The sequence below is a fragment of the Myxocyprinus asiaticus genome, chromosome 31 (genome assembly GCF_019703515.2).
Source record: "Myxocyprinus asiaticus isolate MX2 ecotype Aquarium Trade chromosome 31, UBuf_Myxa_2, whole genome shotgun sequence".
In the NCBI taxonomy this organism is placed as follows: domain Eukaryota; kingdom Metazoa; phylum Chordata; class Actinopteri; order Cypriniformes; family Catostomidae; genus Myxocyprinus; species Myxocyprinus asiaticus.
The window spans coordinates 14,747,051-14,760,183 of record NC_059374.1 but is presented as its reverse complement, the minus strand read 5'-3'; the positions used below and the strand labels follow the sequence as shown (position 1 = coordinate 14,760,183).

The following is a 13,133-nucleotide window of genomic DNA, read 5'->3' as shown; positions in this document are numbered from 1 at the left end:
TGATGACTACCGAACACAATTATGTTAGCAAACTGCCACTAATCCAACCTTTCCTATAAAAACTGTAAAATGTCATAACCGGCACACGTCGTTATTATTAAATACAATCTTAATTATCCACAGCATCACAAATTACACCAAAATCCACTTGAAGGCTGATCAAAGCCATGAAAGGATCTTTATTCCAGGATGTGATGAATGTTTTAACATAGTTTGAAGTAGTGTAATTTTTCAAGATTTCAAGTAGTCAAAAGTACCCCTCTTTGAAGTATCGCCCTTGTGCGAGTGAGTTTGATCGTGTTCACCTAGGGATGGGTGCAATTCTCACCTGTTCAGGTGAGTGATGACGTATTTGAAGACATCATAGTTTTCTCGAGGAAACCTGCGAAGCATGTCCTTCATGGTGTGCAGACGCTGCTCTCGATCATTGATCTCTGCAAGGGAGAGGAAAGTGAACACAGAGTGAGACAAACACATTTATTCTCTCCATGCTTCACAGATGTTCTCTTGTACCACAACACAAGAAATAGTTAGAGGCAGAAAAGACATCCAGGAGACAAAGTCTTGACAAAGGCTTCATGTTTAACTCTGAACGCACACATTTCACACACAATAAGAGCAGGACAGTGTGTTTCTGTAATGTTATGGTACAACCTAGCACACAAGAACAACATCTCAATTGTCTGTATTTACTCAAACATAACATGCAATGATATTTTCTGTGAAGTACATCCCCACAAATGTCATGTTCTTCAGAAAGTATATGTAACTGAATATGTGAGACTGAATTCATTTTAAATACTGAAAACGAAAACATCATATTTAGCTTTGTCCCACACTTTGTGGCAACCCTGTTACCAGATAATTATCCCTCTATATAGCAAAAATGAAATGTCCATAAAATTGTGACACACAAGTTGTTACATTATTAGGACCCTTTCTATTAAATGTCAGGAAGACAATTACATATTCTCATTTGATTTTCTCAAATGTACTTATATTAATAGTGTTGATTCGGGCATTCGTTGACTGTATTTGCAGCTCTATTCTATTTCTATTAACTATTCAACTACTTGGCTTAGTTAAAAAGTGCATTCAGTAATTTTTTTTAAGTAAGTCGAAGTGGCTTTCATTGGTTTACATTGACACCTAGTGGCCTGGATGCTGCATCATTCAAACACAGCAGTTTTCAGTTACCAATGGCATTGTAGAAATTCACAATGCACAGTAAGCCAGGATTCATTTAATTCATGAATGAAAGTGTCCAATAACAGGGCAGTTACTGAGATTAAGTGGGTTGTATTGAGCTGGTAATGTGATCATAACATGGCTGCCCCCATGAGGCACCCCTGCTTATTTAATATATGTAATACATAACATTACATTATGTTTATTATATATAAAGACTGTAAAATATATGTGAACCTTATAAAATGAATGTAAAATAAAACAGGGATATATTTAGTTTGAACTCCTGAGGTGGAAAATTTATGAAGGTTAATCACCTCCTTTCAACTGAAACTTCCACTGACAAAGCTTTGACTGTCTTTTAAGAGTTTCAAGTCCCATTTGAAAAGTGCAGAGTACCAATGACTGTTAAATCAATGTGTATATTTGTTTGGATCACTCCATTCACTCCAGATGAAATCTGTGCGTGGGGCATTTCCTAAAACACTTTCTACACTTGGCTTAGGGACCTCAGATTGCTTGGAAACGATGTTTGAGGAAGTAATTCAGGAATAATGTGTTCTAATATGCACAAAAGGAAGCAGCACACTCCACCTAAATCAATAAATAAGCTCCACAGAGGAGTAAACGGAGAAAGTGTGTGTGCAAATGTGTGTGTTTGTGTATTAGACTTTGATTCAGTCTCAACAGGGGTGACTGAAGCAGGGTTATTATAGTTTTGAATTCTTAGTTTTTATTCCTATTTTATTTTCTGTTATTATTTTTAAGTTGGCCTTTCAATTTAGTTTTGCTAGTTTTCCGTCTACAATTGTTAGTTTTTTCAGTTTTCAACTTTCAGCTTAGTTTTATTTTGCCGTATATTTTAGTTTTTCATATTTTAGGGCTGACAAACGCATTAGCTAAAATCATTTAAATATGTTTAACACTGTTAAATGTTTTCCACCTACAGTTATTGCTATCTAGAAGCATGCTTAATGAAAGACTTTCAAGAATACTAATATTTCATGGTCATCTATTTTCTTTTAGTCAGTTTTGGCATCATGCAAATGTTTTAGTTTCAGTTTTTACAACTGAATTGTATTTCAGTTAATAAGAATGTTTTCATTTCATTTTAGTTTCCACTAAAGTAATAGTTTACCCCAAAATGAAAATTGTCATAATTTATTCACCCTGATGTCCTTCCAAACCCGTTTCTTTTTTTTATCTGCATGTTCATGCGAGAACTTGCATTGTTTAGCACTAAAAACAAAGCAAGTTCTTGGGTGAACTCCTGCCACTGTGAACGAGATTCTCTAATGCACTCACGAACGTGCATCAGACGTCAACATTTTCACTGAAAAATGATTTATTTTGGGTTTTTTCCTCACCAAAACCCATTGCATGCCTTCAGAAGACTTGCAATAACTTTTATGATACTTCTGGGTCCTTTTTTAAGCTTTAAAGTGAGTCACCATCAACTGCCATTGTATTTAGAAGAAAGAGATTTTCATTATAACATCTTTTGTGTTGTGCAGAAGAAAGACTCATACGGGTTGGAATAACATTTTTGGGTGAAATATTCACTGGACTGGAGGATTGTTTAATGAGGCACATTCAAACACACAGATTTATCTACAGAAATAATTGTGTACTGCACTCACACATTTACACACACCCTGGGTGCAGTTAGTTCGATGGCTGCGGTGAGTCAGAGTGGCTTACATCAGCCCTTAACGCTGCGAGCCCTGTGTCAGAACATGTGACCACTACGGCAGATGTGTTCCTCCCAAGTCACACACACTGACGTCAGCATTACACACTAACATTAGCATTATGGCCCCAGAATCTTACCAGCTCACGGAGAATTACTGCATTAACTAGATTTTGACATTTTTAAAATGTAAGTGGTGCTGCAACGTGCAAAACTCTCTGCCACAATGTTAGGGTGTTGTGGGCATTGCTATGCGGTTGCATGGGTATTCAGGGTGGTTGCTACTGTACACTGTATTGAAAATCTAACCAAAATTTGTCGATTTTGAGATTGCACATACAAATAACATCTAATCAAACATGATAAAAAAACCTCCGTCTCTGCCAGTCTGAAAATGCATTAATTTAAATGTTCCATTGAGATGTCTAATAGACAGCAGATCTACAGACAAAGCAAAAAAATATTGAGGTGCTAAAGCAGTGCAGGTGCGTTTTGTGTTTTCGGAGATGGAAACAGAAAAAGCCTGCTGTGCTGTTGCCATGGCATCCAGTGACAGACGGAACAGAGCAAAGCTCCGCCCACTACCTGAGGAGAGTGACACAGCAGTCAGGTGACCTTCCATCTGTTCTCTCTACTTGTCCTCTCCCTTATATTGCTTTGTCAGATGGGCTTCTGTAATGTTCTTGCACCAAAGAAAAATTATTTGGTTGCATTCAGTGGAGTCTTGACTTGTAGTGACCGTTTCTAGGGTGCTAACTTGTCATTAGTGGTGTTTGCTAAAGCAAGTATTACTATAGAGCGAAACATTCTGGTTCCGGAAGTAAAAATCCCATTCATTTTGTCCATACTGGAGTGGATTTTTAACAACAACTTATAAAGCTTAAAAAGACAGACCTACCGTGAGCTCCGAGGTTGTTAATCAATGGTATATGCTTCTGTTGAAGCCATCAGTCTGCGGTAATTCAAGTTCAGTTTAAAAATAGTGTTTAATACAGGAATTTCTGGAGAAGATCTACACTACCCTTGATCCTGAAAGGAAACTAACCACCAATCAGAGAATCAAACAAAGTGCATCTAACAAGCTCTGCAGTAGCCGCCCACTACCATGATGCACTGCAAAGTTCAAGGTTGTCACCCTACACTCTCAAAACACTTTTATATTTGCAAATATCTGAATATTTTGAAATAAAATCAAAACATACTGTGTCTAGGGGTTGCATGACAACTGATTGTTAATAGTCGAACAGTCAAGCCCATTAGTCGAGTCAAATTTGACTAGTCGTGATGTCATCCCCCTAATGCGCAAAAATTAGGTAGGCTTATGTCGAGCTGTATCGTTAACATTAGTGTCTGAACATATTTTAGTGTAGCCTGGACTACCTGTAGCTGTTGGCAGTTACCCCTCCTCTTGCAGTGCAGGATGGGGATGCATTCCATCATGTTATCATACTCCAACTTGAAGCGCTTTTGTAATTGTTGCGGAATCGCATTATTAAAGGAGCGAACAGCAACAAGATCAGATGTCTAAACACACAAAGTTCTGCTGATCATATTGAAAATCACTAACTAGTGCTAGTGGGTGCCTTTTTAAATGATTAATCATTGAACTAGTATTTTTGTTACATTTGAAGGCCACTTTGCATATATTGCGGGTTACTGTAGCATCTTTGTCATCTTTATCAAAGTACATTTGAGCCACTGCGCTCCTTCCGTGCAGAGCCATAGGCCTCCACACCCGCTGGCGATACATAGAATGGCAGGGGAAGAGACATTTATATTCATGAGTAAAGCGATAACCGATTAGACGATTTAGAAAGCACTAGCGCTGAACGATTTGGACAAAAAAATCAAATTGCTGTTATTTTGAAAAATACTATGATTGCGACTTGAACTGCAATTATTAACATTTTTTTATTTTTTAATAATGTTAATAGTAAAAAAATAAATACAAATTGTGTGTTTTTTTTTAACCACAAGCAAGTCATGGGCAAACATGTGCTTCTGTCAACAGAAATACTGTTTAAGAAATGGTGTTCACATTTGAGGCCTCTTAAAAAGAACCAGACTAAAAAGAAAACAAATTATAAAAAAAATACAGAGAAAGATACAGGGGGAAAACAGATTCACATCAACTTTGCATTGTATCTAGAAAGCGCTACCTAATTGGTAATAACCCAACCTCTAAACCTAACCATAACAAATCAGGTAGAGCTTTCCTTATTAATATGAATAAGTCTTCCATTGCCACCCTAGGTTTCAAAAATTGGCCACCACTGTATTTCCTAGATGCATTTTGTAAATCACGTGGAAGCAACTAGACGACTTCAGGCTGACAGTGTCGACTACAACAGTTATAGTCAACTACTCTATGCAACCCCCTAGTCCAGGGCTACTCAACTTCGGAAAGGTCACGGACCGCAAAGCTGGATCTTTTTACCCTCAAGGGCCACACTCTTAATTTTTATGATTATATATATATATATATATCACACACACACACACACACACACACACACACACACACACACACACACACACACACACACACACACACACACACACACAGTTGAAGTCAGAAGTTTACATACACCTTAGCCAAATACATTTAAACTCAGCTTTTCACAATTCCTGACATTTAATCGTAGAAAACATTTCTTGTCTTTGGTCAGTTAGGATCACTATTTTATTTTAAGAATGTGAAATATCAGAATAATAGTAGAGAGAATTATTTATTTTACCTTTTATTTCTTACATCACATTCCCAGTGGGTCAGAAGTTTACATACACTTTGTTAGTATTTGGTAGCATTGCCTTTAAATTGTTTAACTTTGGTCAAATGTTTTGGGTAGCCTTCCACAAGCTTCTCACAATAAGTTGATGGAATTTTGGCCCACTCCTCCAGACAGAACTGGTGTAACTGAGTCAGGTTTATAGGCCTCCTTGCTCGCACACACTTTTTCAGTTCTGCCCACAAATTTTCTATCAGATTGAGGTCAGGGCTTTGTGATGGCCACTCTAATACCTTAGCTTTGTTTTCCTTAAGCCATTTTGCCACAACTTTGGAGGTATGTTTGTTGTCATTGTCCATTTGGAAGACCCATTTGAGACCGAACTTTAACTTCCTGGCTGATGTCTTGAGATGTTGCTTTGATATATCTACATAATTTTCCTTCCTCTTAATGCCATCTCTTTTGTGAAGTGAACCAGTCCCTCCTGCAGCAAAGCACCCCCACAACATGATGCTGCCACCCCCATGCTTCACGGTTGGGATGGTGTTCTTCGGCTTGCAAGCCTCACCCTTTTTCCTCCAAATATAACGATGGTCATTATGGCCATTTTGTTTCAACAGACCAGAGGACATTTCTCCAAAAAGTAAGATCTTTGTCCCCATGTGCACTTGCAAACTGTAGTCTGGCTGTTTTATGGCAGATTTGGAGCATTGGTTTCTTCCTTGCTGAGCAGCTTTTCAGATTATGTCGATATAGAACTCGTTTTACTGTGGATATAGATACTTGTCTACCTGTATCCTCCAGCATCTTCACATTGTCCTTTGCTGTTCATCTGGGACTGATTTGCACTTTTCGCACCAAACTACGTTCATCTATAGGAGACAGAAAGCGTCTCCTTCCTGAGCAGTATGATGGCTGCGTGGTCTCATGATGTTTATACTTGCGTACTATTGTTTGTACAGATGAATGTGGTAACTTCAGGTGTTTGGAAATTGCTCCCAAGGATGAACCAGAGGTCTTGGTTGATTACTTTTGATTTTCCTATGATGTCAAGCAAAGAGGCACAGGGTTTGAAGGTAGGCCTTAAAATACAGTACTGTGCAAAAGTCTTAGGCACATGAGATGCTTCACAAAAACATTTGACTTAAGATGGTTATTTATATACCATATAAATAGCTTTAGTGTGTCAATAGGAAATATACACTTTAGACTCTCAAACATTTCTTTTGCAAATAGAATAGAATAGAATAACAGGGAGCCCTGCAGCAGATGGCATGGTCCCCACAGAGTCCCCCACTGCATATTGACTCATTCTGGGATTACAAGAAGAGACAGAAGCGATTGAGACAGCCAAAATAGATCATTTTCTGGAATTTTCCAAGCTGCTTAAAGGCACAGTTAACTTAGTGTATGTTAACTTCTTACCGACTGGAATTATGATATAGTCAATTAAAATTGAAACAATCTGTCTGTAAACAATAGTTGGAAAAATTACTCATGTCATGCACAAAGTAGAAAACTATAGTTTGCTAATATGAAATCTGTGGAGTGGTTAAATTAGTTTTAATGACTTCAACCTAAGTGTATGTAAACTTCTGACTTCAACTGTATATATATTTACACACACACACAGTTTGGAATAATGTACAGATTTTGCCCTTATGGATATGGCATTCTAGCTGTCAGTTTGTCCAGATACTCAGATGACATTTCACCCCATGCTTCCTGCAGCACTTGCCATATATGTGGCTGTCTTGTTGGGCACTTCTCACGCACCTTACAGTCTAGCTGATCCCACAAAACTTCAATGGGGTTAAGATCCATAACACTCTTTTCCAATTATCTGTTGTCCAATGTCTGTGTTCCTTTGCCCACTCTAACCTTTTCTTTGCAATTCTTCCCATAAGGCCTGCAACCCCTGAGTCTTCTCATTACTGTTGTACATGAAACTGGTGTTGAGCGGGTAGAATTCAATGAAGCTGTCAGCTGAGGACATGTGAGGCGTCTATTTCTCAAACTAGAGACTCTGATGTACTTATCCTCTTGTTTAGTTGTACATCTGGCCTTCCACATCTCTTTCTGTCCTTGTTAGAGCCAGTTGTCCTTTGTCTTTGAAGACTGTAGTGTACAACTTCGTATGAAATCTTCAGTGTTTTGGCAATTTCAAGCATTGTATAGCCTTCATTCCTCAAAACAATGATTGACTGACAAGTTTCTAGAGAAAGTGGTTTCTTTTTTGCCATATTTGACCTAATATTGACCTTTAGACATGCCAGTCTATTGCATACTGTGGCAACTCAAAAACAATCACAAAGACAATGTTAAGCTTCATTTAACGAACCAAAAAGCTTTCAACTGTGTTTGACATAATGGCAAGTGATTTTCTAGTACCAAATTAGCAATTTAGCTTGATTATTCAAGGATACGGTGTTGGAGTGATGGCTGCTGGAAATGGGGCCTGTCTAGATTTGATCAAAAATTACTTTTTTCAAATAGTGATGGTGCTGTTTTTTTACATCAGTAATGTCCTGACTATACTTTTTGATCAGTTGAATGCCACTTTGGTGAATTAAAGTACCAGTTACCTTCTGAAACAGCAAAATCTGTACATTATTCTAAACTTTTGGCCGCCAGTGTCTGTGTCTTATATATATATATATATATATATATATATATATATATATATATATAAAATTATAAGTTAATATTAAGAATGTTAATTAACGGTATAGTTCACCTAAAAATTTTAATTCTCTCGTCATTTACTCACCTTCATGCTAACCCAGATGTGTATAACTTTCTTCTGCTAAAGACAAATGATGATTATTTAGAAAAAATTATCTCAGCTCTGTGGTTTTTTTACTATAAATCTCCACTTTCAATTTCAGAGAAACAGGCGCCACATGTGGCATACAGATGTGAAAGAGATTTATAGTAAAAAAGGACTTAAATACTGATCTGTTTCTCACCCACACCTATCATATAACTTCTTAAGACAGATTTAACAACTGGAGTCATATGGATTGCTTTTATGCTGCCTTTATGTGCTTTCTGGAGCTTCAAAGTTCTGACCACCATGACTTGCATTGTATGGACCAACAGCGCTGAGATATTCTTCTAAAAAAAATTTCATTTATGTTCTGCAGAAGAAAGTCATACACATCTGGGATGGCATGAAGGTGAGAAAATTAGAGAATTTGCGTTTCTGGGTGAAATATACCTTTTAGTAATTTTTTAAACATAAGGGGTGTAACAGTTAGATTTTCTGATATAGATCAGTTCTGTTGTCTATATATCCAAAATTAGCAACAAAAGTCCATGACAAGTCATAAAGATTTGTTCACCCCCCTTAGTGTTTTGCGCCGAAGTAGATCACTAAAAAGCATTTGCGTGAAGGCGTCTCAATGCCGTCACTGCAGGAAAACTGTTATTTTTTTCCTGTAAATACTGTTGTCATGACGAGGACATATCTCTGATGAGCTATTCAAGATATTGGACAGATTCACGCCATGTTGAGTAACTCTCAAATGAGACTGCGAACGTGCATGTTTAATTGACAGACTGCGCCTGAGCGCACATGTACTGTGAATGAACGCACGAACAGACCGACCACCATTCTCGTAACATCAGCCATGTTCAGATATTATTTGTAGTTGTTTATATATTTATTTATTGCAGCTGAATCCTCTCTCTAACGTGATTCAGCAATGTAGAGAACTAGCATAATTCCTCAAGAAAATGGTCACCTCACAATTCATACAGATTTCATAGACTGCTGATAAATACATTTCTGATGATGATATAACTCGGGACACAAAAGACTGCTCAAGGGCCGCATGCGGCCCGCAGGCTGCATGTTGAGTATTCAATTCAATATCGTTTTCAATTCGATTACATCATTCACAATGCTTCATTGGATTGTAGTTCATTGGGGGTTGGGCGTAAACTCTTTTGAATTAGGACACTAAACTACCTAGAAACCACCCAGAACAGCCTAGCAACTACCCTAAACACTCTAGCAACCACACAGCAATGCCTTGGCAGCCTCCCAGAACACCCAAGCATCAAGTTGGCAAGTTCTGCAAGGGCAAGCAAGAAAATGTAAAAATCGAGTTACTTTTGCCGCATTTGAAAACACATAAAAAACATGCCAGAGAAGGCTGAATTTAACAGCCTGCATTGCACCGTCATCTTCAAATATGTTGTTATTTGTTTTATAAAATTTACACAAATTCCAACTTAAAAAAAAAGTTAAATGCTGAACATTTTCTACAGCCACTCTTATAGCACTGAGAAAGACACTGAAGATGTAATTGCACATTTACATTTTAGTACTTGCTATTTCAGGGACATGAAAAAATTATTGGATCACATTGAATAATCTGACCAATCGAAGTTCTTGCTACACCAACGCAGGTTTGAGAGTGCTACAGTTTGTTTTGTGCTGAATCAGTCCTGCCATGTGTGAAACTATATAAAGCATGCTGGTGCTTGACAAAGCTTGTTTATCGAAAACAGTGTGGAGTGCAAGGCTAACAGCAATCTTAGGCTTAAGACTCATCACTGTGTATTGCTGGCTTGGAGCGATGCCCAGAGCAGACAATGCTGAACTTCACACAGAGAGAGAGAGAGAGAGAGAGAGAGAGAGAGAGAGAAGTGTGTGTGTATTAAAGTACGAGAGAAGAGTCTATAATGCCGCAACAGGAAAATACACTGCAGAAACCCATTCAATTCTTGCCAGCACGTTTCATAAAGTAGATATTTTTCTTTTCAGTAGCTTACTCTGTGTTTTTCTTTCTCTCCCTATCCACAGGAGGTGTGACTGAGAAGATCTCTGTAGAGCACACTAACCTCTGTGGACTGCTTTCTGACAGTAAACATCTGCCCATGGAATATCTTTCTCTGTATCTGTGTTTTTATTGATTGAGAGAGTTAAGATCAGTCTATGAATCCACGGTTTTTATAGCGTTGCATTTTTCATTACTTTCAGTTTATCCATTCAATTTAGTTTTCACTATGGTTTTTAGTTTTAGTTTTATAGTGTTGTCTAGTTTGTTAAAATTTTAATTTTTTAAAACGTTTTAGTATTTTTAAGGGCTGCCAAAGTTAACATGTTAACAAAGATATTTAGATATATTTAACGCTATTAAATGTATATAATGCAATTAACACATTTACCTAATTTGACATTACAACTTTTTAATTTTGCTCTGTTGTATTTCAAAAGACTGATCGGAAAAATTCATGTTTAATGAAGGACTGTCTTAAAGGTTTCAAATTTTATATAATATACTGAATCAAAACCTGAAACAAAATGTTTTTATTTCACTTCTCATTTGTATTTTAGTTAGTTTTGGAACCATGACAATTTAGTTTACTTTGAGTTTTCCCGATTATTTTTGTTTGTATTTTTAATTCAGTTTATGAACGTTTACTTTTAGTTTTCATTTTTGTTTTACAGTAGTTCACGATAACAACACTGCATGTATGTCCTCACTGATACTTACTGAAGGCCTCGACTAGCTCCACCTGCATGCCGTAGGGTACCAGAGGATCAGGCAACTCTGAGAAGAAGCTTTTCATCGCTCCAGCCACTGTGTTCACAGACATGTCCTTCTCAATCAGGTCAATGTTATTGTCTGTCATGGAGAGAAAGACTTTGGTTAGACTTTCAAATGAAAAAGTGTTTCAACACATATGTCCTTTAAATGTAGTCAATATTTCATCAAGTCAAATTCATTAATTTTAACCAATTTTAGTAAAATGGCATTTAATTAGTCAACAGATGCCTACTGATCTAGCTAAATTTTTATCTAACTGAAAAACGTGTGCTTAGCATGCAACCTGTTTACTAAACCAAAATGGTGCAAACAAAACAATTGCTTAAAACCATAAAACAATTATAAATCTCAGGTTCTGCCTGTCTGAGAGAAATAGTGCTAAAGCTATAAGCACTTCCAGTTCATGACTGTGTAATCGTTATTAATATCCATCATTGTACAGACAAGCATTCCAAGACCTGTTTGTACCAAGGATGTGCAAAACTACATTTCCAGGAAAGACTAGTCAACAGGTTGCCTGAATGACTAGTCACCTAATTGGCCTTAAGGAAGCCCGGAATAATTTTATGGTTGTTTCAGGACACGTTAGGACACGTTTCTTGGGGGGCGTCTACATAATAGATGGCCTCACAAATTCACAAGTTGGCGGTTCCTAGACCAGACAACCATCATGACCTGACCCTAGTATTTTATTTTACAGTCCAGCATGTTAAATCCAGTTGACCCCAGATCATTTATGATAGGCGTCCTAATTCTGTTTTGTCAGAGATCAATATTGGCTATGTAGAACCTGATTGTGAATCATCTGACACTTCTTTGTCTGCTCATGGCATCGTCCGCGGGATGCAGCTGAGCACATACCTGAGCAGTTATTTCCACCGTAATTGTATTGTCACCTGGCCGTGCTGGGTTAGGATCGATCAGACATGAGCGTTCACCTTGTATTAGCTCATGCCGATCTGAACCAGGCCTGACCAGATCAGTGCAGCATGCGCACTCGCGGTTCATTACCCAAACCAATCTGCTGGTAATTAACTGACCTTCTTTTCTTGCGCAAACACACGCACACACATACAAAAAGGACTGCAGAGGCAACATACACACACACACACACACACAAACACGGACACAATACTTTCTTCAAACACATTTTGGGAAAATAAGCCCAAAGAAAAATGTTCTGCTTCCACTTCAAGTACACACTTGTATATACTTGGGATTTAATGTGTTTTTTCACACACTGTGCTCAACATGTGAATGTGTAACAGGAGCCAGCTGGAAGGTAGCTGTGCAGTATGTAAACCTCACTCCTCTGGCCTCAAGAGGCACACTAGCAACTGACCCTAGAGGCTGTAGCCTTTAACCTCCTCATTAGTACGCCCGCCTCCCATGCCCTTCGAATGGGCCTTAACCCCATGGGACACTGCACGCCCTGCGAATCATAAGCGAACGCGATGGTGTCGAACACCCAGTGAGAAAGAAAGCCTTTGCTTTGGAGACAGCCAAACCATTGAACGGCCTCCCATGCAGACAAAGAGCTGATCCATCAGCCTAAATTTGACTCATGGTCAATGTACATGCGCAACGGCCTCACGGGACATAGCATGTGTGGTCTCTGTGCCTTGTTCGATTTAAACAGAGGAGAAGGTGTATAAGGTTACCACCTGAGCTCTGAAGGGAGTGGCCAAAATCTTGGGCACATAACCCTCCCTAGGCTTAAGAATGGCTTTTGAAAAGCCAGGTCCGAATTCTAAGCAAGAATCATGGACCGACACTGCGTGAAGGTCCCCAAAACATTTGACCCAAGCAAAAAGCGAGCAACAGCAAGGTTTTCAAAGCGAGCACATGCAAGCGTCCCAGACCCGGATGGTAGCAGGGCGAGTGAGTCTCAGCTGTCTCACTCCCATTAAGAATTTAATGACCAAATGGTTCTTACCCACAGACAAACTGCCCAAAGTGGTATGA

At 38.3% G+C, this 13,133-nt stretch overlaps 1 protein-coding gene across 3 annotated transcripts in view; it reads right to left on the bottom strand.

Moving 5' to 3' along the window:
* Positions 1–13,133, bottom strand: part of LOC127421882 (rho GTPase-activating protein 35-like) — a 158,817-nt gene that overhangs the window by 7,385 nt on the left and 138,299 nt on the right. For all 3 annotated transcript variants that reach the window (XM_051665076.1, XM_051665075.1, XM_051665077.1), the window contains exons 5-6: positions 11,115–11,246; positions 329–434 (exon numbers count right to left, since the gene is read on the bottom strand). In XM_051665076.1, coding sequence (XP_051521036.1) covers positions 329–434; positions 11,115–11,246 — 238 coding nt within the window. The remainder of the gene's footprint in view (positions 1–328; positions 435–11,114; positions 11,247–13,133) is intronic.